Here is a 25,615-nt window from a genome sequence, read left to right on the forward strand (position 1 = left end):
GAGACTGGCACAGGGAGAGGGAGGAAGTGAGAGACTGGCACAGGGAGAGGGAGGAAGTGAGAGACTGGCACAGGGAGAGGGAGTGAGAGTGAGAGACTGGCACAGGGAGAAGGAGGGAGTGAGAGTGAGAGACTGGCACAGGGAGAAGGAGGGAGAGAGTGAGAGACTGGCACAGGGAGAGGGAGGGAGAGAGTGAGAGACTGGCACAAGGAGAGGGAGGGAGAGAGTGAGAGACTGGCACAGGGAGAGGGAGGGAGCGAGTGAGATACTGGCACAGGGAGAGGGAGGGAGAGAGTGAGATACTGGCACAGGGAGAGGGAGGGAGAGAGTGAGATACTGGCACAGCGAGAGGGTGGAAGAGAGTGAGAGACTGGCACAGGGAGAGGGAGGGAGAAAGAGTGAGACTGGCACAGGTAGAGGGAGGGAGAGAGTGAGAGACTGGCACAGGGAGAGGAAGGGAGAGAGTGAGAGAGACTGGGAGACGGAGGGAGAGAGTGGCACAGGGAGAGGGAGGGAGAAAGAGTGATGGACTGGCACAGAGGGAGGGAGAGAGTGAGAGACTGGCACACTGAAAGGGAGGGAGAGAGAGAGACTGTCCCAGGGAGAGGGAGGGAGAGAGAGAGAGACTGGCACAGGGAGAGGGAGGGAGAAAGAGTGAGGGACTGGCACAGGTAGAGGGAGGGAGAGAGTGAGAGACTGGGAGAGGGAGGGAGAGAGTGGCACAGGAAGAGGGAGGGAGAAAGAGTGAGGGACTGGCACAGAGGGAGGGAGAGAGAGAGAGACTGTCCCAGGGAGAGGGAGGGAGAGAGAGAGAGACTGGCACAGGGAGAGGGTGGCAGGGAGAGTGAGAGCCTGGCACAGGGAGAGGGTGGCAGGGAGAGTGAGAGCCTGGCACAGGGAGAGGGAGGCAGGGAGAGTGAGATACTGGCACAGGGAGAGGGAGGCAGGGAGAGGGAGAGACTGGCACAGGGAGGGGGAGAGAGTGAGATACTGGCACAGGGAGAGGGAGGGAGTGAGAGAGTGAGAGACTGGCACAGGGAGAGGGAGGGAGAGAGAGTGAGAGACTGGCACAGAGAGAGGGTGGAAGAGAGTGAGAGACTGGCACAGGGAGAGGGAGGGAGGGAGAGAGAATGAGAGACTGGCACAGGGAGAGGGAAGGAGAGAGAGTGCGAGACTGGCACTGGGAGAGGGTGGAAGAGAGTGAGAAACTGGCACAGGGTGAGGGAGGGAGAAAGAGTGAGGGACAGGCACAGGTAGAGGGAGGGAGAGAGTGAGAGACTGGGCACAGGGAGAGGGAGGGAGAGAGTGAGAGACTGGGCACGGGGAGAGGGAGGTAGGGAGAGTGAGAGCCTGGCACAGGGAGGAGGCAGGGAGAGTGAGATACTGGCACAGGGAGAGGGAGGCAGGGAGAGGGAGAGACTGGCACAGGGAGGGGGAGAGAGTGAGAGACTGGCACAGGGAGAGGGAGGGAGAGCGTGAGAGACTGGCACAGGGAGAGGGTGGAAGAGAGTGAGAGACTGGCACAGGGAGAGGGAGGGAGAGAGTGAGGGACTGGCACAGTGAGAGGGAGGGAGAGAGCGAGAGACTGGCCCAGGGAGAGGGAGGCCGAGAGAGTGAGAGACTGGCACAGGGAGAGGGAAGGAGAGAGAGTGAGAGACTGGCACAGGGAGAGGGAGGGAGAGTGAGAGTGAGAGACTGGCACAGGAAGAGGGAGGGAGAGAGAGTGAGAGACTGGCACAGGGAGAGGGAGGGCGAGAGTGAGAGACGGGCACAGGGAGAAGGAGGGAGAGGGTGAGAGACCGGCACCGGGAGAGGGAGGGAGAGAGTGAGAGACTATGGCACAGGGAGAGGGAGGGAGGGAGTGAGAGTGAGACTGGCACAGGGAGAGGGTGGGAGGGGGAGCGTGAGAGACTGGCACAGGGAGAGGGAGGGAGGGAAAGAGAGAGAGACTGGCATAGGGAGAGGGAGGGAGAGACTGGCACAGGAAGAGGGAGTGTGAAAGAGTGAGAGACTGGCACAGGGAGAGATAGGGAGGGAGCGGGAGTGAGAGTCTGGCCCAGGGAGAGGGAGTGAGTGACTGGCACAAGGAGAGGGAGGGAGAAAGAGTGAGGGACTGGCACAGGGAGAGGGAGAGAGTGAGAGGCTGGCACAGGGAGAGGGAGGGAGGGAGAGAGAGAGATGCTGGCACAGGGAGAGAGAGGGAGAATGTGAGGTTCTGGCACGGGGGAGGGAGAGAGTGAGAGACTGGCACAGGGAGAGGGAGGCAGGGAGAGTGAGAGACTGGCACAGGGAAAGGGAGGCAGGGAGAGTGAGAGACTGGCACAGGTAGAGGGAGGCAGGGAGAGTGAGAGACTGGCACAGGTAGAGGGAGGCAGGGAGAGGGAGAGACTGGCACAGGTAGAGGGAGGCAGGGAGAGTGAGAGACTGGCACAGGGAGAGGGAGGCAGGGAGAGTGAGAGACTGGCACAGGGAGAGGGAGGCAGGGAGAGTGAGAGACTGGCACAGGGAGAGGGAGGCAGGGAGAGTGAGAGACTGGCACAGGGAGAGGGAGGCAGGGAGAGTGGGAGACTGGCACAGGGAGAGGGAGGGAGAGCGTGAGAGACTGGCACAGGGAGAGGGAGGGAGAGTGAGAGACTGGCACAGGGAGAAGGAGGGAGAGAGAGTGAGAGACTGGCACAGGGAGAGGGAGGGCGAGAGTGAGAGACGGGCGCAGGGAGAAGGAGGGAGAGGGTTAGAGACTGGCACCGGGAGAGGGAGGGAGAGAGTGAGAGACTGTGGCACAGGGAGAGGGAGGGAGGGAGTGAGAGATAGACTGGCGCAGGGAGTGGGTGGGAGAGAGAGAGAGACTGGCACAGGGAGAGGGAGGCAGGGAGAGTGAGAGTCTGGCACAGGGAGAGTGGGAGACTGGCACAGGGAGAGGTAGGCAGGGAGAATGGGAGACTGGCACAGGGAGAGGGAGGGAGAGAGTGAGAGACTGGCACAGGGAGAGAGTGGAAGAGAGTGAGGGACTGGCACAGGTAGAGGGAGGGAGAGAGTGAGAGACTGGGAGAGGGAGGGAGAGAGTGGCACAGGGAGAGGGAGGGAGAAAGAGTGAGAGACTGGCACAAGGAGAGATAGGGAGGGAGAATGAGTGAGAGTCTGGCCCAGGGAGCGGGAGTGAGAGTCTGGCCCAGGGAGAGGGAGTGAGTGAGAGTCTGGCCCAGGGAGAGGGAGTGAGTGAGAGGCTGGCACAGGGAGAGGGAGGGAGGGAGGGAGAGAGAGAGATGCTGGCACAGGGAGAGAGAGGGAGAATGTGAGGTTCTGGCACGGGGGCGGGAGAGAGTGAGAGACTGGCACAGGGAGAGGGAGGCAGGGAGAGTGAGAGACTGGCACAGGGAGAGGGAGGCAGGGAGAGTGAGAGACTGACACAGGGAGAGGGTGGCAGGGAGAGTGAGAGACTGGCACAGGTAGAGGGAGGCAGGGAGAGTGAGTGACTGGCACAGGGAGAGGGAGGCAGGGAGAGTGAGAGACTGGCACAGGGAGAGGGAGGCAGGGAGAGTGAGAGACTGGCACTGGGAGATGGATGCAGGGAGAGTGGGTGACTGGCACAGGGAGAGGGAGGGAGAGCGTGAGAGACTGGCACAGGGAGAGGGAGGGAGAGCGTGAGAGAATGGCACAGGGAGAGGGAGGGAGTGTGAGAGACTGGCACAGGGAGAAGGAGGGAGAGAGAGTGAGAGACTGGCACAGGGAGAGGGAGGGCGAGAGTGAGAGACGGGCACAGGGAGAAGGAGGGAGAGGGTTAGAGACTGGCACCGGGAGAGGGAGGGAGAGAGTGAGAGACTGTGGCACCGGGAGAGGGAGGGAGAGAGTGAGAGACTGTGGCACAGGGAGAGGGAGGCAGGGAGAGTGAGAGACTGACACAGGGAGAGGGAGGCAGGGAGAGTGAGAGACTGGCACAGGTAGAGGGAGGCAGAGAGAATGGGAGACTGGCACAGGGAGAGGGAGGGAGGGAGTGAGAGACTGGCACAGGGAGAGGGAGGGAGGGAGTGAGAGACTGGCACAGGGAGAGGGAGGGAGAGTGTGAGAGACTGGCACAGGGAGAGGGTGGAAGAGAGTGAGAGACTGGCACAGGGAGAGGGAGGGAGAAAGAGTGAGGGTCTGGCACAGGTAGAGGGAGGGAGAGAGTGAGAGACTGGGAGAGGGAGGGAGAGAGTGAGAGACTGGGAGAGGGAGGGAGAGAGTGTCACAGGGAGAGGGAGGGAGAAAGAGTGAGGGACTGGCACAGAGGGAGGGAGAGAGTGAGAGACTGGCACACGGAGAGGGAGGGAGAGAGAGAGAGAGAGAGAGAGACTGTCCCAGGGAGAGGGAGGGAGAGAGAGAGAGACTGGCCCAGGGAGAGGGAGGGAGAGAGAGAGAGACTGGCACAGGGAGAGGGTGGCAGGGAGAGTGAGAGCCTGGCACAGGGAGAGGGAGGCAGGGAGAGTGAGATACTGGCACAGGGAGAGGGAGGCAGGGAGAGGGAGAGACTGGCACAGGGAGAGGGAGAGAGAGAGTGAGAGACTGGCACTGGGAGAGGGAGGGAGAGAGAGTGAGAGACTGGCACAGGGAGAGGGAGGGAGAGAGAGACTGTCCCAGGGAGAGGGAGGGAGAGAGAGAGAGACTGGCCCAGGGAGAGGGAGGGAGAGAGAGAGACTGGCACAGGGAGAGGGTGGCAGGGAGAGTGAGAGCCTGGCACAGGGAGAGGGAGGCAGGGAGAGTGAGATACTGGCACAGGGAGAGGGAGGCAGGGAGAGGGAGAGACTGGCACAGGGAGAGGGAGGGAGAGAGTGAGAGACTGGCACAGGGAGAGGGAGGGAGAGAGAGTGAGAGATTGGCACAGGGAGAGGGTGGAAGAGAGTGAGAGACTAGCAAAGGGAGAGGGAGGGAGGGAGAGAGAATGAGAGACTGGCACAGGGAGAGGGAAGGATAGAGAGTGCAAGACTGGCACAGGAAGAGGGTGGAAGAGAGTGAGAAACTGGCACAGGTTGAGGGAGGGAGAAAGAGTGAGGGACAGGCACAGTTAGAGGGAGGGAGAGAGTGAGAGATTGGGCACAGGGAGAGGGAGGGAGAGAGTGAGAGACTGGGCACGGGGAGAGGGAGGCAGGGAGAGTGAGAGCCTGGCACAGGGAGGAGGCAGGGAGAGTGAGAGCCTGGCACAGGAAGAGGGGGCGACTGGCACAGGGACAGGGAGGGAGAGAGAGTGAGAGACTGGCGCATGGAGAGGGAGGGAGAGAGTGAGAGTCTGGCAAAGGGAGAGGGAGGGAGAGAGGGAGAGACTGGCACAGGGAGAGGGAGGGAGAGAGTGAGAGACTAGCACAGGGAGAGGGAGGAAGTAAGAGACTGGCACAGGGAGAGGGAGGAAGTGAGAGACTGGCACAGGGAGAGGGAGTGAGAGTGAGAGACTGGCACAGGGAGAGGGAGGGAGAGAGTGAGAGACTGGCACAGGGAGAGGGAGGGAGAGAGTGAGAGACTGGCACAGGGAGAGGGAGGGAGAGAGTGAGAGAGTGGCACAGGGAGAGGGAGGCAGGGAGAGTGGGAGACTGGCACAGGGAGAGGGAGGCAGGGAGAGTGAGAGACTGGCACAGGGAGAGGGAGGCAGGGAGAGTGAGAGACTGGCACAGGGAGAGGGAGGCAGGGAGAGTGAGAGACTGACACAGGGAGAGGGAGGCAGGGAGAGTGAGAGACTGGCACAGGGAGAGGGAGGCAGGGAGAGTGAGACTGACACAGGGAGAGGGAGGCAGGGAGAGTGAGAGACTTGCACAGTTAGAGGGAGGCAGGGAGATTGAGAGACTGGCACAGGGAGAGGGAGGCAGGGAGAGTGTGAGACTGGCACAGGGAGAGGGAGGCAGGGAGAGTGCGAGACTGGCACAGGGAGAGGGAGGCAGGGAGAGTGAGAGACCGGCACAGGGAGAGGGAGGCAGGGAGAGTGGGAGACTGGCACAGGGAGAGGGAGGGAGAGCGTGAGAGACTGGCACAGGGAGAGGGAGAGCATGAGAGACTGGCACAGGGAGAGGGAGGGAGAGTGAGAGACTGGCACAGGGAGAGGGATGGAGAGTGAGAGACTGGCACAGGGAGAGGGAGGGAGAGTGAGAGACTGGCGCAGGGAGAGGGAGGGAGAGTGAGAGACTGGCACAGGGAGAGGGAGGGAGAGTGAGAGACTGGCACAGGGAGATGGAGGGAGAGTGAGAGACTGGCACAGGGAGAAGGAGGGAGAGAGAGTGAGAGACGGGCGCAGGGAGAAGGAGGGAGAGGGTTAGAGACTGGCACCGGGAGAGGGAGGGAGAGAGTGAGAGACTGGCCCAGGGAGAGGGAGGCAGGGAGTGAGTGAGAGACTGGCACAGGGAGAGGGCGGGAGTGAGATCGTGAGAGATTGGCACAGGGAGAGGGAGGGAGAGAGAGAGAGACTGGCATAGGGAGACGGAGGGAGAGATTGGCACAGGGAGCAGGAGTGAGAGTCTGGCCCAGGGAGAGGGAGTGAGTGACTGGCACAAGGAGGGAGAAAGAGTGAGGGACTGGCACAGGGAGATGGAGGGAGAAAGAGTGAGGGACTGGCACAGGGTGAGGGAGGGAGAGAGTGAGAGGCTGGCACAGGGAGAGAGAGGGAGGGAGAGAGAGAGATGCTGGCACAGGGAGAGAGAGGGGGAATGTGAGGTGCTGGCACGGGGGAGGGAGAGAGTGAGAGACTGGCACAGGGAGAGGGAGGCAGGGAGAGTGAGAGACTGGCACAGGGAGAGGGAGGCAGGGAGAGTGAGAGACTGACACAGGGAGAGGGAGGCAGGGAAAGTGAGAGACGGGCACAGGTAGAGGGAGAGAGAGAGATTGGCACAGGGAGAGGGAGGGAGAAAGAGTGAGAGACTGGCACAGGAGAGGGAGGGAGACAGAGAGACTGGCACAGGAGAGGGAGGGAGACAGAGAGACTGTCCCAGGGAGAGGGAGGGAGAGTGAGAGAGACTGGCCCAGGGAGAGGGAGGGAGAGAGTGAGAGACTGGCACAGGGAGAGGGAGGCTTGGAGAGTGAGAGACTGGCACAGGGAGAGGGAGGCAGGGAGAGTGAGAGACTGGCACAGGGAGAGGGAGGCAGGGAGAGTGGGAGACTGGCGCAGGGAGAGGGAGGCTTGGAGAGTGAGAGACTGGCACAGGGAGAGGGAGGCAGGGAGAGTGAGAGACTGGCACAGGGAGAGGGAGGCAGGGAGAGTGAGAGACTGGCACAGGGAGAGGGAGGCAGGGAGAGTGGGAGACTGGCGCAGGGAGAGTGAGAGACTGGCACAGGGAGAGGGCGGGAGTGAGATCGTGAGAGATTGGCACAGGGAGAGGGAGGGAGAGAGAGAGAGACTGGCATAGGGAGACGGAGGGAGAGATTGGCACAGGGAGCAGGAGTGAGAGTCTGGCCCAGGGAGAGGGAGTGAGTGACTGGCACAAGGAGGGAGAAAGAGTGAGGGACTGGCACAGGGAGATGGAGGGAGAAAGAGTGAGGGACTGGCACAGGGTGAGGGAGGGAGAGAGTGAGAGGCTGGCACAGGGAGAGAGAGGGAGGGAGAGAGAGAGATGCTGGCACAGGGAGAGAGAGGGGGAATGTGAGGTGCTGGCACGGGGGAGGGAGAGAGTGAGAGACTGGCACAGGGAGAGGGAGGCAGGGAGAGTGAGAGACTGGCACAGGGAGAGGGAGGCAGGGAGAGTGAGAGACTGACACAGGGAGAGGGAGGCAGGGAAAGTGAGAGACGGGCACAGGTAGAGGGAGAGAGAGAGATTGGCACAGGGAGAGGGAGGGAGAAAGAGTGAGAGACTGGCACAGGAGAGGGAGGGAGACAGAGAGACTGGCACAGGAGAGGGAGGGAGACAGAGAGACTGTCCCAGGGAGAGGGAGGGAGAGTGAGAGAGACTGGCCCAGGGAGAGGGAGGGAGAGAGTGAGAGACTGGCACAGGGAGAGGGAGGCTTGGAGAGTGAGAGACTGGCACAGGGAGAGGGAGGCAGGGAGAGTGAGAGACTGGCACAGGGAGAGGGAGGCAGGGAGAGTGGGAGACTGGCGCAGGGAGAGGGAGGCTTGGAGAGTGAGAGACTGGCACAGGGAGAGGGAGGCAGGGAGAGTGAGAGACTGGCACAGGGAGAGGGAGGCAGGGAGAGTGAGAGACTGGCACAGGGAGAGGGAGGCAGGGAGAGTGGGAGACTGGCGCAGGGAGAGTGAGAGACTGGCACAGGGAGAGGGAGGCAGGGAGAGTGAGAGACTGACACAGGGAGAGGAAGGCAGGGAGAGTGAGAGACTGACACAGGGAGAGGGAGGCAGGGAGAGTGAGACTGACACAGGGAGAGGGAGGCAGGGAGAGTGAGAGACTTGCACAGGTAGAGGGAGGCAGGGAGAGTGAGAGACTGGCACAGGGAGAGGGAGGCAGGGAGAGTGCGAGACTGGCACAGGGAGAGGGAGGCAGGGAGAGTGAGAGACTGGCACAGGGAGAGGGAGGCAGGGTGAGTGGGAGACTGGCACAGGGAGAGGGAGGGAGAGCGTGAGAGACTGGCACAGGGAGAGGGAGAGCATGAGAGACTGGCACAGGGAGAGGGAGGCAGGGAGAGTGAGAGACTGGCACAGGGAGAGGGAGGCAGGGAGAGTGGGAGACTGGCGCAGGGAGAGTGAGAGACTGGCACAGGGAGAGGGAGGCAGGGAGAGTGAGAGACTGACACAGGGAGAGGAAGGCAGGGAGAGTGAGAGACTGACACAGGGAGAGGGAGGCAGGGAGAGTGAGACTGACACAGGGAGAGGGAGGCAGGGAGAGTGAGAGACTGGCACAGGTAGAGGGAGGCAGGGAGAGTGAGAGACTGGCACAGGGAGAGGGAGGCAGGGAGAGTGCGAGACTGGCACAGGGAGAGGGAGGCAGGGAGAGTGAGAGACTGGCACAGGGAGAGGGAGGCAGGGTGAGTGGGAGACTGGCACAGGGAGAGGGAGGGAGAGTGAGAGACTGGCACAGGGAGAGGGAGGGAGAGTGAGAGACTGGCACAGGGAGAGGGAGGGAGAGTGAGAGACTGGCACAGGGAGAGGGAGGGAGAGTGAGAGACTGGCACAGGGAGAGGGAGGGAGAGTGAGAGACTGGCACAGGGAGAGGGAGGGAGAGTGAGAGACTGGCACAGGGAGAGGGAGGGAGAGTGAGAGACTGGCACAGGGAGAGGGAGGGAGAGTGAGAGACTGGCACAGGGAGAGGGAGGGAGAGTGAGAGACTGGCACAGGGAGAGGGAGGGAGAGTGAGAGACTGGCACAGGGAGAGGGAGGGAGAGTGAGAGACTGGCACAGGGAGAGGGAGGGAGAGAGATTGAGAGACGGGCTCAGGGAGAAGGAGGGAGAGGGTTAGAGACTGGCACCGGGAGAGGGAGGGAGAGAGTGAGAGACTGGCCCAGGGAGAGGGAGGCAGGGAGTGAGAGAGAGACTGGCACAGGGAGAGGGCGGGATGGAGATCGTGAGAGACTGGCACAGGGAGAGGGAGGGAGAGAGAGAGAGACTGGCATAGGGAGACGGAGGGAGAGATTGGCACAGGGAGCAGGAGTGAGAGTCTGTCCCAGGGAGAGGGAGTGAGTGACTGGCCCAAGGAGAGGGAGGGAGAAAGAGTGAGGGACTGGCACAGGGAGATGGAGGGAGAAAGAGTGAGGGACTGGCACAGGGTGAGGGTGGGAGAGAGTGAGAGGCTGGCACAGGGAGAGGGAGGGAGAGAGAGAGAAGCTGGCACAGGGAGAGAGAGGGGGAATGTGAGGTGCTGGCACGGGGGCGGGAGAGAGTGAGAGACTGGCACAGGGAGAGGGAGGCAGGGAGAGTGAGAGACTGGCACAGGGAGAGGGAGGCAGGGAGAGTGAGAGACTGACACAGGGAGAGGGAGGCAGGGAAAGTGAGAGACGGGCACAGGTAGAGGGAGAGAGAGAGATTGGCACAGGGAGAGGGAGGGAGAGAGAGAGAACCTGGCACAGGGAGAGAGAGGGGGAATGTGAGGTGCTGGCACGGGGGCGGGAGAGAGTGAGAGACTGGCACAGTGGGAGGGAGGCAGGGAGAGTGAGAGACTGGCACAGGGAGAGGGAGGCAGGGAGAGTGAGAGACTGACACAGGGAGAGGGAGGCAGGGAAAGTGAGAGACGGGCACAGGTAGAGAGAGAGTGAGAGGCTGGCACAGGGAGAGGGAGGGAGAGAGAGAGAGACTGGCCCAGGGAGAGGGAGGGAGAGAGTGAGAGACTGGCACAGGGAGAGGGTGGCAGGGAGAGTGAGAGCCTGGCACAGGGAGAGGGAGGCTTGGAGAGTGAGAGACTGGCACAGGTAGAGGGAGGCAGGGAGAGTGAGAGACTGGCACAGGGAGAGGGAGGCAGGGAGAGTGAGAGACTGGCACAGGGAGAGGGAGGCAGGGAGAGTGAGAGACTGGCACAGGGAGAGGGAGGCAGGGAGAGTGAGAGTCTGGCACAGGGAGAGGGAGGCAGGGAGAGTGAGAGCCTGGCACAGGGAGAGGGAGGCAGGGAGAGTGAGAGCCTGGCACAGGGAGAGGGAGGCAGGGAGAGTGAGAGCCTGGCACAGGGAGAGGGAGGCAGGGGGAGTGAGAGCCTGGCACAGGGAGAGGGAGGCAAGGAGAGGGAGAGACTGGCACAGGGAGAGGGAGGGAGAGAGTGAGAGACTGCGCACAAGGAGAGGGAGGCAGGGAGAGTGAGAGCCTGGCACAGGGAGAAGGACGCAGGGAGAGTGAGAGCTTGGCACAGGGAGAGGGAGGCAGGGAGAGGGAGCGACTGGCACAGGGAGCGGGAGGGAGAGAGAGTGAGAGACTAGCACAGGTAGAGGGACGGAGAGAATCAGAGACTGGCAGAGGGAGGGAAGGAGAGAGAGAGAGAGAGATTGTGGCACAGAGAGAGTTAGAGAGTGTGGCATAGGGAGAGAGAGAGTGTGGCACAGGGAGACAGAGCCTGAGAGTTTGAGCAACTGGCACAGGGAGAGAGAAGGAGAGAAAGTGAGAGACTGGCACAGGGAGAGGGAGCGAGAGAGAGTGAGAGACTGGCACATGGAGAGGGAGGGAGAGTGAGAGACTGGCGCATGGAGCGGGAGGGAGAGTGAGAGACTGGCACAGGGAGAGGGCGGGAGTGAGATCGTGAGAGATTGGCACAGGGAGAGGGAGGGAGAGAGAGAGAGACTGGCATAGGGAGACGGAGGGAGAGATTGGCACAGGGAGCAGGAGTGAGAGTCTGGCCCAGGGAGAGGGAGTGAGTGACTGGCACAAGGAGGGAGAAAGAGTGAGGGACTGGCACAGGGAGATGGAGGGAGAAAGAGTGAGGGACTGGCACAGGGTGAGGGAGGGAGAGAGTGAGAGGCTGGCACAGGGAGAGAGAGGGAGGGAGAGAGAGAGATGCTGGCACAGGGAGAGAGAGGGGGAATGTGAGGTGCTGGCACGGGGGAGGGAGAGAGTGAGAGACTGGCACAGGGAGAGGGAGGCAGGGAGAGTGAGAGACTGGCACAGGGAGAGGGAGGCAGGGAGAGTGAGAGACTGACACAGGGAGAGGGAGGCAGGGAAAGTGAGAGACGGGCACAGGTAGAGGGAGAGAGAGAGATTGGCACAGGGAGAGGGAGGGAGAAAGAGTGAGAGACTGGCACAGGAGAGGGAGGGAGACAGAGAGACTGGCACAGGAGAGGGAGGGAGACAGAGAGACTGTCCCAGGGAGAGGGAGGGAGAGTGAGAGAGACTGGCCCAGGGAGAGGGAGGGAGAGAGTGAGAGACTGGCACAGGGAGAGGGAGGCTTGGAGAGTGAGAGACTGGCACAGGGAGAGGGAGGCAGGGAGAGTGAGAGACTGGCACAGGGAGAGGGAGGCAGGGAGAGTGGGAGACTGGCGCAGGGAGAGGGAGGCTTGGAGAGTGAGAGACTGGCACAGGGAGAGGGAGGCAGGGAGAGTGAGAGACTGGCACAGGGAGAGGGAGGCAGGGAGAGTGAGAGACTGGCACAGGGAGAGGGAGGCAGGGAGAGTGGGAGACTGGCGCAGGGAGAGTGAGAGACTGGCACAGGGAGAGGGAGGCAGGGAGAGTGAGAGACTGACACAGGGAGAGGAAGGCAGGGAGAGTGAGAGACTGACACAGGGAGAGGGAGGCAGGGAGAGTGAGACTGACACAGGGAGAGGGAGGCAGGGAGAGTGAGAGACTTGCACAGGTAGAGGGAGGCAGGGAGAGTGAGAGACTGGCACAGGGAGAGGGAGGCAGGGAGAGTGCGAGACTGGCACAGGGAGAGGGAGGCAGGGAGAGTGAGAGACTGGCACAGGGAGAGGGAGGCAGGGTGAGTGGGAGACTGGCACAGGGAGAGGGAGGGAGAGCGTGAGAGACTGGCACAGGGAGAGGGAGAGCATGAGAGACTGGCACAGGGAGAGGGAGGCAGGGAGAGTGAGAGACTGGCACAGGGAGAGGGAGGCAGGGAGAGTGGGAGACTGGCGCAGGGAGAGTGAGAGACTGGCACAGGGAGAGGGAGGCAGGGAGAGTGAGAGACTGACACAGGGAGAGGAAGGCAGGGAGAGTGAGAGACTGACACAGGGAGAGGGAGGCAGGGAGAGTGAGACTGACACAGGGAGAGGGAGGCAGGGAGAGTGAGAGACTGGCACAGGTAGAGGGAGGCAGGGAGAGTGAGAGACTGGCACAGGGAGAGGGAGGCAGGGAGAGTGCGAGACTGGCACAGGGAGAGGGAGGCAGGGAGAGTGAGAGACTGGCACAGGGAGAGGGAGGCAGGGTGAGTGGGAGACTGGCACAGGGAGAGGGAGGGAGAGCGTGAGAGACTGGCACAGGGAGAGGGAGAGCATGAGAGACTGGCACAGGGAGAGGGAGGGAGAGTGAGAGACTGGCACAGGGAGAGGGAGGGAGAGTGAGAGACTGGCACAGGGAGAGGGAGGGAGAGTGAGAGACTGGCACAGGGAGAGGGAGGGAGAGTGAGAGACTGGCACAGGGAGAGGGAGGGAGAGTGAGAGACTGGCACAGGGAGAGGGAGGGAGAGTGAGAGACTGGCACAGGGAGAGGGAGGGAGAGTGAGAGACTGGCACAGGGAGAGGGAGGGAGAGTGAGAGACTGGCACAGGGAGAGGGAGGGAGAGTGAGAGACTGGCACAGGGAGAGGGAGGGAGAGTGAGAGACTGGCACAGGGAGAGGGAGGGAGAGAGATTGAGAGACGGGCTCAGGGAGAAGGAGGGAGAGGGTTAGAGACTGGCACCGGGGAGAGGGAGGGAGAGAGTGAGAGACTGGCCCAGGGAGAGGGAGGCAGGGAGTGAGAGAGAGACTGGCACAGGGAGAGGGCGGGATGGAGATCGTGAGAGACTGGCACAGGGAGAGGGAGGGAGAGAGAGAGAGACTGGCATAGGGAGACGGAGGGAGAGATTGGCACAGGGAGCAGGAGTGAGAGTCTGTCCCAGGGAGAGGGAGTGAGTGACTGGCCCAAGGAGAGGGAGGGAGAAAGAGTGAGGGACTGGCACAGGGAGATGGAGGGAGAAAGAGTGAGGGACTGGCACAGGGTGAGGGTGGGAGAGAGTGAGAGGCTGGCACAGGGAGAGGGAGGGAGAGAGAGAGAAGCTGGCACAGGGAGAGAGAGGGGGAATGTGAGGTGCTGGCACGGGGGCGGGAGAGAGTGAGAGACTGGCACAGGGAGAGGGAGGCAGGGAGAGTGAGAGACTGGCACAGGGAGAGGGAGGCAGGGAGAGTGAGAGACTGACACAGGGAGAGGGAGGCAGGGAAAGTGAGAGACGGGCACAGGTAGAGGGAGAGAGAGAGATTGGCACAGGGAGAGGGAGGGAGAGAGAGAGAACCTGGCACAGGGAGAGAGAGGGGGAATGTGAGGTGCTGGCACGGGGGCGGGAGAGAGTGAGAGACTGGCACAGTGGGAGGGAGGCAGGGAGAGTGAGAGACTGGCACAGGGAGAGGGAGGCAGGGAGAGTGAGAGACTGACACAGGGAGAGGGAGGCAGGGAAAGTGAGAGACGGGCACAGGTAGAGAGAGAGTGAGAGGCTGGCACAGGGAGAGGGAGGGAGAGAGAGAGAGACTGGCCCAGGGAGAGGGAGGGAGAGAGTGAGAGACTGGCACAGGGAGAGGGTGGCAGGGAGAGTGAGAGCCTGGCACAGGGAGAGGGAGGCTTGGAGAGTGAGAGACTGGCACAGGTAGAGGGAGGCAGGGAGAGTGAGAGACTGGCACAGGGAGAGGGAGGCAGGGAGAGTGAGAGACTGGCACAGGGAGAGGGAGGCAGGGAGAGTGAGAGACTGGCACAGGGAGAGGGAGGCAGGGAGAGTGAGAGTCTGGCACAGGGAGAGGGAGGCAGGGAGAGTGAGAGCCTGGCACAGGGAGAGGGAGGCAGGGAGAGTGAGAGCCTGGCACAGGGAGAGGGAGGCAGGGAGAGTGAGAGCCTGGCACAGGGAGAGGGAGGCAGGGGGAGTGAGAGCCTGGCACAGGGAGAGGGAGGCAAGGAGAGGGAGAGACTGGCACAGGGAGAGGGAGGGAGAGAGTGAGAGACTGCGCACAAGGAGAGGGAGGCAGGGAGAGTGAGAGCCTGGCACAGGGAGAAGGACGCAGGGAGAGTGAGAGCCTGGCACAGGGAGAGGGAGGCAGGGAGAGGGAGCGACTGGCACAGGGAGCGGGAGGGAGAGAGAGTGAGAGACTAGCACAGGTAGAGGGACGGAGAGAATCAGAGACTGGCAGAGGGAGGGAAGGAGAGAGAGAGAGAGAGATTGTGGCACAGAGAGAGTTAGAGAGTGTGGCATAGGGAGAGAGAGAGTGTGGCACAGGGAGACAGAGCCTGAGAGTTTGAGCAACTGGCACAGGGAGAGAGAAGGAGAGAAAGTGAGAGACTGGCACAGGGAGAGGGAGCGAGAGAGAGTGAGAGACTGGCACATGGAGAGGGAGGGAGAGTGAGAGACTGGCGCATGGAGCGGGAGGGAGAGTGAGAGACTGGCACAGGGAGAGGGAGAGTGAGAGTCTGGCACAGGGAGGGAGAGGGAGGGAGAGAGAGTGAGAGTCTGGCACGGAGAGGGAGGGAGAGAGAGTGAGAGTCTGGCACAGGGAGAGGGAGGGAGAGTGAGTGAGAGACTGGCATGGAGAGGGAGGGAGAGAGAGTGAGAGACTGGCACAGGGAGAATGATGGAGGGAGAGAGAATGAGAGACTGGCACAGGGAGAGTCAGGGAGGGAGAGTGAGAGTCTGGCACAGGGAGAGGGAGGGAGAGGGAGTGAGAGACTGGCACAGGGAGAGGGAGGGACTGGCACAGGGAGAGGGAGGGAGAGTGAGTGAGAGACTGGCACATGGAGCGGGAGGGAGAGAGAGTGAGAGACTGACACAGGGAGAATGAGGGAGTGAGAGAGAGTGAGAGACTGGCAAAGGGAGAGGGAGGGCGAGATTGAGAGAGGGGCACAGGGAGAAGGTGGGAGAGAGTGAGAGACTGGCACAGGGAGAGGGAGTGAGAGAGTGAGTGTGACACAGAGAGAGTTAGAGAGAGAGATTGTGGCACACAGAGGGAGCGTGTGAGTTTCAGCGCTTGGCACAGAGGGAGGGAGGGAGCGAGAGTGAGACTGTCACGGAGAGGGAGGGAGAGAGTGAGAGACTGGCACCTGGGAGCGGGAGGGAGAGAGAGAGAGAGACTGGCACAGGGAGAGGGACGGAGAGAGAGACTGGCACAGGGAGAGGGAAGGAGAGAGAGAGTCTGGCACAGGGAGAGGGAGGGAGGGAGAGAGAGTGAGAGACTGGCACAGGGAGAGAGAGTGAGAGACTGGCACAGGGAGAGGGAGGGAGAGTGAGAGACTGGCACAGGGAGAGGGAGGGAGAGTGAGAGACTGGCACAGGGAGAGGCAGGGAGAGTGAGAGACTGGCACAGGGAGAGGGAGGGAGAGTGAGAGACTGGCACAGGGAGAGGCAGGGAGAGTGAGAGACTGGCACAGGGAGAGGGAGGGAGAGAGCATGAGAGACTGGCACAGGAAGAGGGACAGAGATAGGGGGAGTGATTGGCACAAGGAGAACGAGTGAGACAGAGTGAGAGACTGGAACAGGGAGAGGGAGGGAGAGAGAGAGAGAGAGACTGGCCCAGGGAGAGGGGGGGAGAGAGTGAGAGACTGGCACAGGGAGAGGGTGGCAGGGAGAGTGAGAGCCTGGCGCAGGGAGAGGAAGGCAGGGAGAGTGAGAGCCTGGCACAGGGAGAAGGAGGGAGTGAGTGAGAGACTGGGACAGGGAGAAGGAGGAAGAGAGTGAGAGACTGGCACCTGGGAGAGGGAGGGAGAAAGAGTGAGGGACTGGCACAGGGAGAGGGAGGGAGAGAGTGAGAGACTGGCACAGGGACCGGGAGAGGGAGAGAGACTGGCACAGGGAGAGCGAGAGAGAGAGAGACTGGCACAGGGAGAGGGAGGGAGAGAGAGACTGGCACAGGGAGAGGGAGGGAGAAAGAGTGAGGGACTGGCACAGGGAGAGGAGGGAGGGAGAGAGAGACTGGCACAAGGAGAGGGAGGCAGGGAGAGTGAGATCGTGACACAGGGAGAGGGAGGCAGGGAGAGTGAGAGCCTGGCACAGGGAGAGGGAGAGCCTGGCACAGGGAGAGGGAGAGCCTGGCACAGGGAGGGGGAGGGGGAGAGAGTGAGAGACTGGCACAGGGCGAGGGAGGGAGAGAGTAAGAGACTGTGGCACCGGGTGAGGGAGGGAGAGTGTGAGAGACTGTGGCACAGGGAGAGGGAGGGAGAGAGTGAGAGACTGGCACAGGGAGAGGGAGGGACTGAGAGGGTGAGATACTGGCACAGGGAGAGGGAGGGACTGAGAGGGTGAGATACTGGCACAGGGAGAGGGAGGGACTGAGAGGGTGAGATACTGGCACAGGGAGAGGGAGGGACTGAGAGGGTGAGATACTGGCACAGGGAGAGGGAGGGACTGAGAGGGTGAGATACTGGCACAGGGAGAGGGAGGGAGAGAGAGACTGGCACAGCGAGAGGGAGGGACTGGCACAGGGGGAGGGAGAGAGAGTGAGAGACCGTCCCAGGGAGAGGGAGGGAGAGATTGAGAGACTGGCACAAGGAGAGGGAGGCAGGGAGAGCGAGAGACTAGCACAGGGAGAAGGAGTGAGAGACTGGCACAAGGAGAGGGAGGGAGAGAGTGAGAGAATGGCACAGGGAGAGGGAGGGAGAGAGAGTGAGAGACTGGCACAGGGAGAGGGAGGGCGAGAGTGAGTCGGGCCCAGGGAGTGGGAGGGAGAGAGTGAGAGACTGGCACAAGGAGAGGGAGGGAGAGAGTGAGAGTGAGTGTAGCACAGAGTTAGAGAGAGAGAGTGTGGCATAGGGAGGGAGAGAGCGAGAGGCTGGCACATAGGGAGGGAGAGAGTGAGAGAGAGAGTGTGGCACAGAGAGTTAGAGAGAGAGAGTGTGGCATAGGGAGGGAGAGAGCAAGACTGTGGCACAGGGAGAGGGAGGGAGAGAGTGAGAGACTGGCACAAGGAGAGGGAGGGAGACAGTGAGAGACTGGCAGAGGGAGAAGGAGGGAGAGAGTGAGAGACTGGCACAGGGAGTAGGAGGAAGAGAGAGAGACTGGCACCAGGAGAGAGAGGGATGTATAGAGTGGGAGACTGGCACAGGGAGAGGGAGGGAGAGCGTGGGAGACTGGCACAGGGAGAGGGAGGGAGAGAGTGGGAGACTGGCACAGGGAGAGGGAGAGAGAGTGAGAGATGGCACGGAGAGGGAGGGAGAGAGAGACTGGCACACGGGGAGGGAGAGAGAGAGTGAGACTGGCACAGGGAGAGTGAGGGAGAGAGAGTGAGAGACTGACCCAGGGAGAGGGAGGGAGTGAGTGAGAGACTGGCACAGGGAGAGGGAGGCAGGGAGAGGGAGAGACTGGCACAGGGAGAAGGAGTGAGAGACTGGCACAGGGAGAGGGAGGGAGAGACTGAGAGAATGGCACAGGGAGAGGGAGGGAGAGAGTGTGAGAGACTGGCACAGGGAGAGGGAAGGCGAGAGTGAGAGAGAGAGTGTGGCACAGAGTTAGAGAGAGAGAGTGTGGCATAGGGAGGGAGAGAGCGAGACTGTGGCACAGGGAGAGGGAGGGAGAGAGAGAGAGACTGGCACAAGGAGAGGGAGGGAGACGGTGAGAGACTGGCAGAGGGAGAAGGAGGGAGAGAGTGAGATACTGGCACAACGAGAAGGAGGAAGAGAGAGAGACTGGCACCAGGAGAGAGAGGGATGTATAGAGTGGGAGACTGGCACAGGGAGAGGGAGGGAGAGCGTGGGAGACTGGCACAGGGAGAGGGAGGGAGAGAGAGTGAGAGATGGCATGGAGAGGGAGGGAGAGAGACTGGCACACGGAGAGGGAGGGAGGGAGAGAGAGAGTGAGACTGGCACAGGGAGAGTGAGGGAGAGAGTGAGACTGTGGTACCGGGAGAGGGAGGGAGAGAGTGAGAGACTGTGGCACAGGGAGAGGGAGGGAGAGAGTGAGAGACTGGCACAGGGAGAGGGAGGGACTGAGAGGGTGAGATACTGGCACAGGGAGAGGGAGGGACTGAGAGGGTGAGATACTGGCACAGGGAGAGGGACGGACTGAGAGGGTGAGATACTGGCACAGGGAGAGGGAGGGAGAGAGTGAGACTGGCACAGCGAGAGGGAGGGAGAGAGTGAGACTGGCACAGCGAGAGGGAGGGAGAGAGTGAGTGACTGGCACAGGGGGAGGGAGAGAGAGTGAGAGACTGGCCCAGGTAGAGGGAGGGAGAGATTGAGAGACTGGCACAGGGAGAGGGAGGCAGGGAGAGGGAGAGACTAGCACAGGGAGAAGGAGTGAGAGACTGGCACAAGGAGAGGGAGGGAGAGAGTGAGAGAATGGCACAGGGAGAGGGAGGGAGAGAGAGTGAGAGACTGGCACAGGGAGAGGGAGGGAGAGAGATTGAGAGACTGGCACAGGGAGTGGGAGGGCGAGAGTGAGACGGGCCCAGGGAGTGGGAGGGAGAGAGTGAGAGACTGGCACAAGGAGAGGGAGGGAGAGAGTGAGAGTGAGTGTAGCGCAGAGTTAGAGAGAGAGAGTGTGGAATAGGGAGGGAGAGAGCGAGAGGCTGGCACATAGGGAGGGAGAGAGTGAGGGAGAGAGTGTGGCACAGAGTTAGAGAGAGAGTGTGGCATAGGGAGGGAGAGAGCAAGACTGTGGCACAGGGAGAGGGAGGGAGAGAGTGAGACTGGCACAAGGAGAGGGAGGGAGACAGTGAGAGACTGGCAGAGGGAGAAGGAGGGAGAGAGTGAGAGACTGGCACAGGGAGTAGGAGGAAGAGAGAGAGACTGGCACCAGGAGAGAGAGGGATGTATAGAGTGGGAGACTGGCACAGGGAGAGGGAGGGAGAGTGTGGGAGACTGGCACAGGGTGAGGGAGGGAGAGAGTGGGAGACTGGCACAGGGAGAGGGAGGGAGAGAGAGACTGGCACACGGGGAGGGAGGGAGAGAGAGAGTGAGACTGGCACAGGGAGAGGGAGGGAGAGAGAGAGATACTGGCACAGGGAGAGGGAGGGAGAGAGTGAGAGACTGGCACAGGGAGAGGGAGCGAGAGAGTTGGAGATTGGCACAGGGACAACGTGAGAGACGGAGAGGGAGGGAGAGAGAATGAGTGACTGGCACAGGGAGAGGGAGGGAGAGAGAGAGAGAGTTTGACACAGGGAGAGGGAGGGCTAGAGTGTGAGACTGGCACGGAGAGGGAGTGAGAGAGTGAGAGACTGGCACGGAGATGGAGGGGGAGAGAGAGACTGGCACAAGGGGAGGGAGAGAGAGGGAGTGACTGGCACAGGGGGAGGGAGAGAGAGTGTCTTGCTTGGATAGAGAGGGATTCTGGTATATGGAGAGGGAGAGAGCGGGAGTCTGGCACAGAGGGAGAGAGTGAACGTGTGGCACAGTGCTGTGTGTGTGTGTGAGGGAGTGGAGGGGTGAAAAAAATGACAGTGCATGGGGCAGGGAGTATTGGTTAGAGCAGTGAGTAGCAGGAAGTAGAGAGGGGGAGAGTGAAGTAGGAGGGCAAGGGTGAGTGATGGATAAAGTCAGAGTTTAGCGAGCAGTATGAGAGGGGACTGACAGAGAGAGGAACTTCTCGGAAACTGCTCTGGATTAAACTGCTTTATTCTTTTGAAGTATAAATATAGGGATCTGACAGTGCACGAAATCCTGAATGTTTCCTCTGCCTATAAAGACCTCAAGCCTGTGATTGATGCATTTGGTGAGTCATGTGAAAATTCATGTAAATAGATTTTATCATTTCACTGAAGGGCATTTGGTCTCCTCTGATGAGTTGGTTGATTATAATAGTGAGCAGCTGCACATAGGTACAAGGAAGAAGCCATGTTTCGTCATATTGTTAATTTTGGCATCCGTGCTGTAGTGCAGGACAGTTGGAATCTGCTCTCTTGGATTAACAAAGAAAATGGGGAATCTTGCTCCTGAATGCTACCCAGTATATTTTGGCAGGATTATGTTTGGCACTGATATCCCTCTTGTCAAATAGTACATATTGGTTGACATTTAGGTAAGCTACCAGAAGGCAACTAGAGCCTGTGGAGCTGTAGTCCAGCAAGGAAAGGTGGAAATTGATAAAGTTTGGTCACCACATGAAGTAGCGATGCTCATCTTCACCAACCCTGTTAACTGCTGGCATACATTCAGTTTACTGCACCTTCAAAGGCAATCATTACAATCCCTTGGGTCATTGGTAATCCTCCATCTGTTACCTTGGCAGACTTATACTGCATCTCCCTGGTACCAATTTCTTCCACTTCTCCAGTTGGAATTCAGTTTTGTTGCCTCAAGCTCCCCAGTAAAAAGAAAGATTGCATTTATATATTGTCTTTAATGACCTTGGGATGCCTCAAGCTCTTTACAGCCAGTGAAGTACATTTGAAGTGTAGTCACTGTTGTGGTAAAGGATAGCTACTACAACATCAACAACTGCATTTATCTTATACTCTTTAAACAGGAAAACAAAGGTGGTTTGCAGAGGTGTAATCAGGAAACAAAAACAATGTCAAGACAAAGTAGATATTAAGAGAGGTGACCACAATCTTGATTAAAGAGATTTTTAGAAGGAGGGAGTGGTTCAGAAATGGAATTCCATTTTGTAGAGTCCATACGGCTTAATTCACAGCTACCATTGATGGGGTGAAAGGAGGGGAATATATAATAGACTGGAGTCATGAGAAGAGACTGTGGGGGATGGGGTGAGGTGGTGGGGGGGCAGTGGTGGTGGCAGAGGTGAGGTGTGGAGAGCAATTTTGAGGGGTTGTACTTGTAGTGCTGGATGCAGTTACAGAGATAGAGATTTAAGAATAGGCTTGAGAATGTTAAATTTGAGATATTGGGTGACTGGGAATTTGAGGAGGTCAGTGATGAGAGGGCTGTTGGATGTGTGCAATAAGATATGGGCAGCAGAGTTTTGGATGGTCACAAGATGGGAGGCTGGGCAGCAAAGCATTGTAATAGTCAAATTTTGAGGTGTCAAAAGGCATGAATGAAGGTTTCAGCAGCAGATGTGATGAGGGAAGGATAGTGTCAAGCGATGTTACAGAGATGGAAGTAAGCAGTCTTTGTCATATGGAATATATAGGAAGCTCAGCTGAAAGGCAAATAGATCACTGAGATTGTGAACAATCTGGTTCAGCAGTAGACAATAACCAGGGATGCTGATGAAATGGGAGATGAGGGTACGGGAATGTTATTAAGCGGCAGTTATTTAAGGTTCTATGGCAAGACAAAGGCCTCGATTAAAATAGCCACCTTGGTTGTGTATATATTTCCCCTCATGTGAGCCTCCACTGGGCAACTGCTAACAATAATATGTATGGAAATTGAGCTCACAGGAAGCAGACCTGTGTCCTATCTCCTTGGTGCAGTGAGTTCCAGGATTTTTAAGAGGGTTCCTTTCACCAAGGCAATGGTTGAGATTATAGCCTTAAAGAAAGTGAAAAGTGACCGAAATAGTGGAGGAGAAGGAGAGTTATTTCTTGTCAAAGAATGCCTGAGCTTAGGACAGCAAGTCAGAGGCAGTATGATCTGTTCCTAAAGAAAGCGCTCCTTTGTATCTAATTTAATTGGAGAGGATTTATTCAGTCCCTACCCCAACCAAAAGTAAATGTCCCATTGACTCCATTCTAAACCTGCTTCATTCCTTAAAAAAAACTAATCAAAATTTTCCCTTAAATTATTATTGCTGAAAGTACTTGTGCTGATTTTTATCCAGTTGGGGAACTGTGTTATCTAAAATGGAGTCACAGTACAAGGGAACTCATACCACATAACCAGATTAACCTACAAGTTTTCAGGTGAATGGTGACATGAAAAACTGTTTTAAGCAGCAAGTGGTCAGGATCTGAAATACACTGCCTGAGTGTGTGGCGGAGACAGATTCAGTTCTGGATTTCAAAAGGGAATTGGATAATTATATGAAGAGAAATAAATTGCATGACTACATGGAAAATGCATCTTGCACTAGCAGACCTGCTCTTGCGTAGAGCTGGCATGGCCTCCTGTGCAGTAACCATTCTGTGACTCTATTCTATCAATGTCATGAACATTGTCCTTTCAGCTTGCAACATTGTTTTCTCCACAACCTCAAAATCAGTCATTGAATCATAGAATGATACAGCACAGAAGGAAGCTATTAGGCCCATTGTGCCTCTGCCAGCTTTTTGAAAAAGAGATTCAATTAATCCCATTCCCCTATTCTTTCACTATGCATAGCATTTTTTTTTCTTTTTCCAGTTTATCCAATCCTCTTTGAAAGTTTTATTGAATCTGCTTTCAGCTTTCAAACAGGTGCATTCCAGATCATCATAACTCGCTGCATAATTTATTTTTCCTTCCGGCTGCCTCTGGTTCTTTTGTCCAATTGCCTTCAATCTGTGTCCTCTAATTACTGACCCTTTTACTAAGGGAAACAGTTTCTCCTTACTAACTCAATCAAAGGCCTTCAAAATTTTAAACACCTCTGTCAAATCTCCCTTAACCTTTTCTGCTGAAAGGAGTACAACCTCAGTTCCTCTAGTCTTCACAAAAAACTGAAGTCATTAATCTCTAGTACCATTCTAATAAATCTTATTTGCACCCTTTTTAAGGCCTTGACACCCTTCTTAAACAGTGGTGACAGAATCACCCAAAATATTCCAGCTGCTTCCCAACCAGTGTTTTATGAGGTTTAGCACTATTTCTTTGTTTCTGTGCTCTGCGCCTGTTTATAAAGCCATGAATCCCTCATGTGATTTTCAAAACCTTGTCAGTTTGACAAGGCTTGTTCAAAGACTTGTGTACGTATACTCCCAGGTCTCTCTGTTGTTGCACCTCCATTAAAATGTTACCATTTAGTTTCTTTGCCTCTGATTCTTTCTATCAAAATGAATCCCTTCACGATAAATTTCATCTGCCACATGTCTGCCTATATCATTAACCTCCCCTGTTCACTACATAATCGGGTTTTGTGTTATGTGCAAAATTTTGAAATTGTGCCCTGTATGCCCAAGCCCAGGTCATTAATAAATATCAAAAAGAACAACAGTCCCATTACCAACCCTGGGGAGCACCACTGCACACTTCTTCCCACTGCTGTTCACCACTACTGTTGGCTTTCAGTCCCTTTGTATCCCTGCAGCCATTGTCCATTTAATCCCTGGACTTCTATTTTGCTATCAAGCCTGTTTTATTTATATATATTATATATATATATAAAAATTATATAAAACTATCACTTATAAAACATCAACTGCACTTCCCTCATTAATCCTTTGTTACTTCATCAAAGAACCTAAGTCAGTAACCTCTTCCAGCCCAATGTCACAGGTTAATGAAACAGAAGTAGAAGCTAAGTGGTAGCTTTCTGATACACAGCCTGCTGTGCATGAGGTTTCATGCTGACTGTTCACCCTGTCAGTGTTAACACTGTAGTGGTGTCACACGCTGTCAGTGTTAACAACTGTAGTGGTGTTCACACCCTGTCAGTGTTAACAACTAGTGGTCTTCACATCCTGTCAGTGTTAACACCATCACAACTCACTGGGGATAGTGCGCTGTAATATCAAGCCCCACTGTTCCCCAAGCCACAACAAATGTGAAAAGATTGACCAAACCACCAGATTGCCCCAATTCTACCTAATTGTTTAATTTAGGTTAGCAGAATACAAGCATCAGGCTTGTAAACTTAATAAGTAAATAACTGTTTATTGAACAAACTGTCATTAACTAATGGCAAAAGAAAGGAATATGAACTGCTAATTTCTAACTCTATAATCTATATGCCACCCCTTCTTAAATCCCTATATACAAGCATATATGACACACAGAAAACATGGATTCTAAGGGTGGGATAAAACCGTTCAATAGCACCAATTCCAGAGTACAGGATTCACTGGGTTGATTTTGATCAATGTCTTGCAAATTCATTTTAGTTCTTGTTGATGACACGAGGTGGTCTTCCAGCACTTTCAGTATTAATGTTTTTACCTATTAATGTCCGAGACTCCTCCATCACCATCCCTGGGTATGTCCTGTCCCATCGGTTGAACAGACCCAGCAGAGGTGGCGGCACAGTGGTGTACAGTTAGGAGGGAGTTACCCTGGGAGTCCTCAACATCGACTCCGGATCCCATGAAGTCTCATGGCATCAGGTCAAACATGGGCAAGGAAACCCCCTGCTGATTACCATGTACTGCCCTCCCTCACCTGATGAATCAGTAGTCCTCCATGTTGAACATCACTTGGAGGAAGCACAGAGAGTGGCAAGGGCGCACAATGTTCTCTAGGTAAGGGACTTCAATGTCCATCACCAAGAGTGGCTTGATAGCACCACTACTGACTGAGCTGGCTAAGTCCTAAATTGCTGCTAGACTGGGTCTGCAGCAGGTGGTGAGGGAACCAACAAGAGGGAAAAACATACTTGACATCATCTTCACCAACCTGCCTGCCGCAGATGCATCTGTCTGTGACAGTATCAGTAGGAGTGACCACCACACAGTGATTGTGGAGACGAAGTCCCGCCATCGCATTGAGGATACCCTCCATTGTGATGTGTGGCATGACCACCGTGCTAAATGGGATAGATTTCGAACAGATCTAGCAACTCAAGACTAGACATCAATGAGGCACTGAGGGTCATCAGCAGCAGCAGAATTGTACTTGAACACAATCTGTAATCTCATGGCCCGACATATCCCCCACTCTACCATTACCATCAAGCCAGGGGATCAACCCTGGTTCAATGAAGAGTTTAGGAGGACATGCCAGGAGCAGCACCAGGCATACCTAAAAATGAGGTGTCAACCTTGTGAAGCTATAAAACAGGACTACTTGTGTGCCAAACAGCATAAGCAGCAAGTGAAAGACAGAGCTAAGCGATCCTACAACTAACGAATCAGATCTAAGCTCTGAAGTCCTGCCACTTCCAGTTGTGAATGGTGGTGGACAATTAAACAACTCGCTGGAGGAGGTGGCTCCACAAATATCCCCATCCTCAATGATGAAGGAGCTCAGCACAGCAGTGCAAAGGGAACAATCTTCAGCCAGAAGTGCCGAGTGGATGATCCATCTCGGCCTCCACCAGAGGTCCCCAGCGTCACAGATGCCAGTCTTCAGCCAATTCAATTCACTCCATGTGATATCAAGAAACATCTGAAGGCA

General features: G+C 57.3%; 1 protein-coding gene across 1 annotated transcript in view; it reads left to right on the top strand.

Moving 5' to 3' along the window:
- Nucleotides 1-25,615, top strand: part of tsg101a (tumor susceptibility 101a) — a 151,706-nt gene that overhangs the window by 88,596 nt on the left and 37,495 nt on the right. The window contains exon 2 of the mRNA XM_041197785.1: nt 20,093-20,177. Coding sequence (XP_041053719.1) covers nt 20,093-20,177 — 85 coding nt within the window. The remainder of the gene's footprint in view (nt 1-20,092; nt 20,178-25,615) is intronic.

This window comes from Carcharodon carcharias, chromosome 10 (genome assembly GCF_017639515.1).
Source record: "Carcharodon carcharias isolate sCarCar2 chromosome 10, sCarCar2.pri, whole genome shotgun sequence".
NCBI classification, from domain to species: domain Eukaryota; kingdom Metazoa; phylum Chordata; class Chondrichthyes; order Lamniformes; family Lamnidae; genus Carcharodon; species Carcharodon carcharias.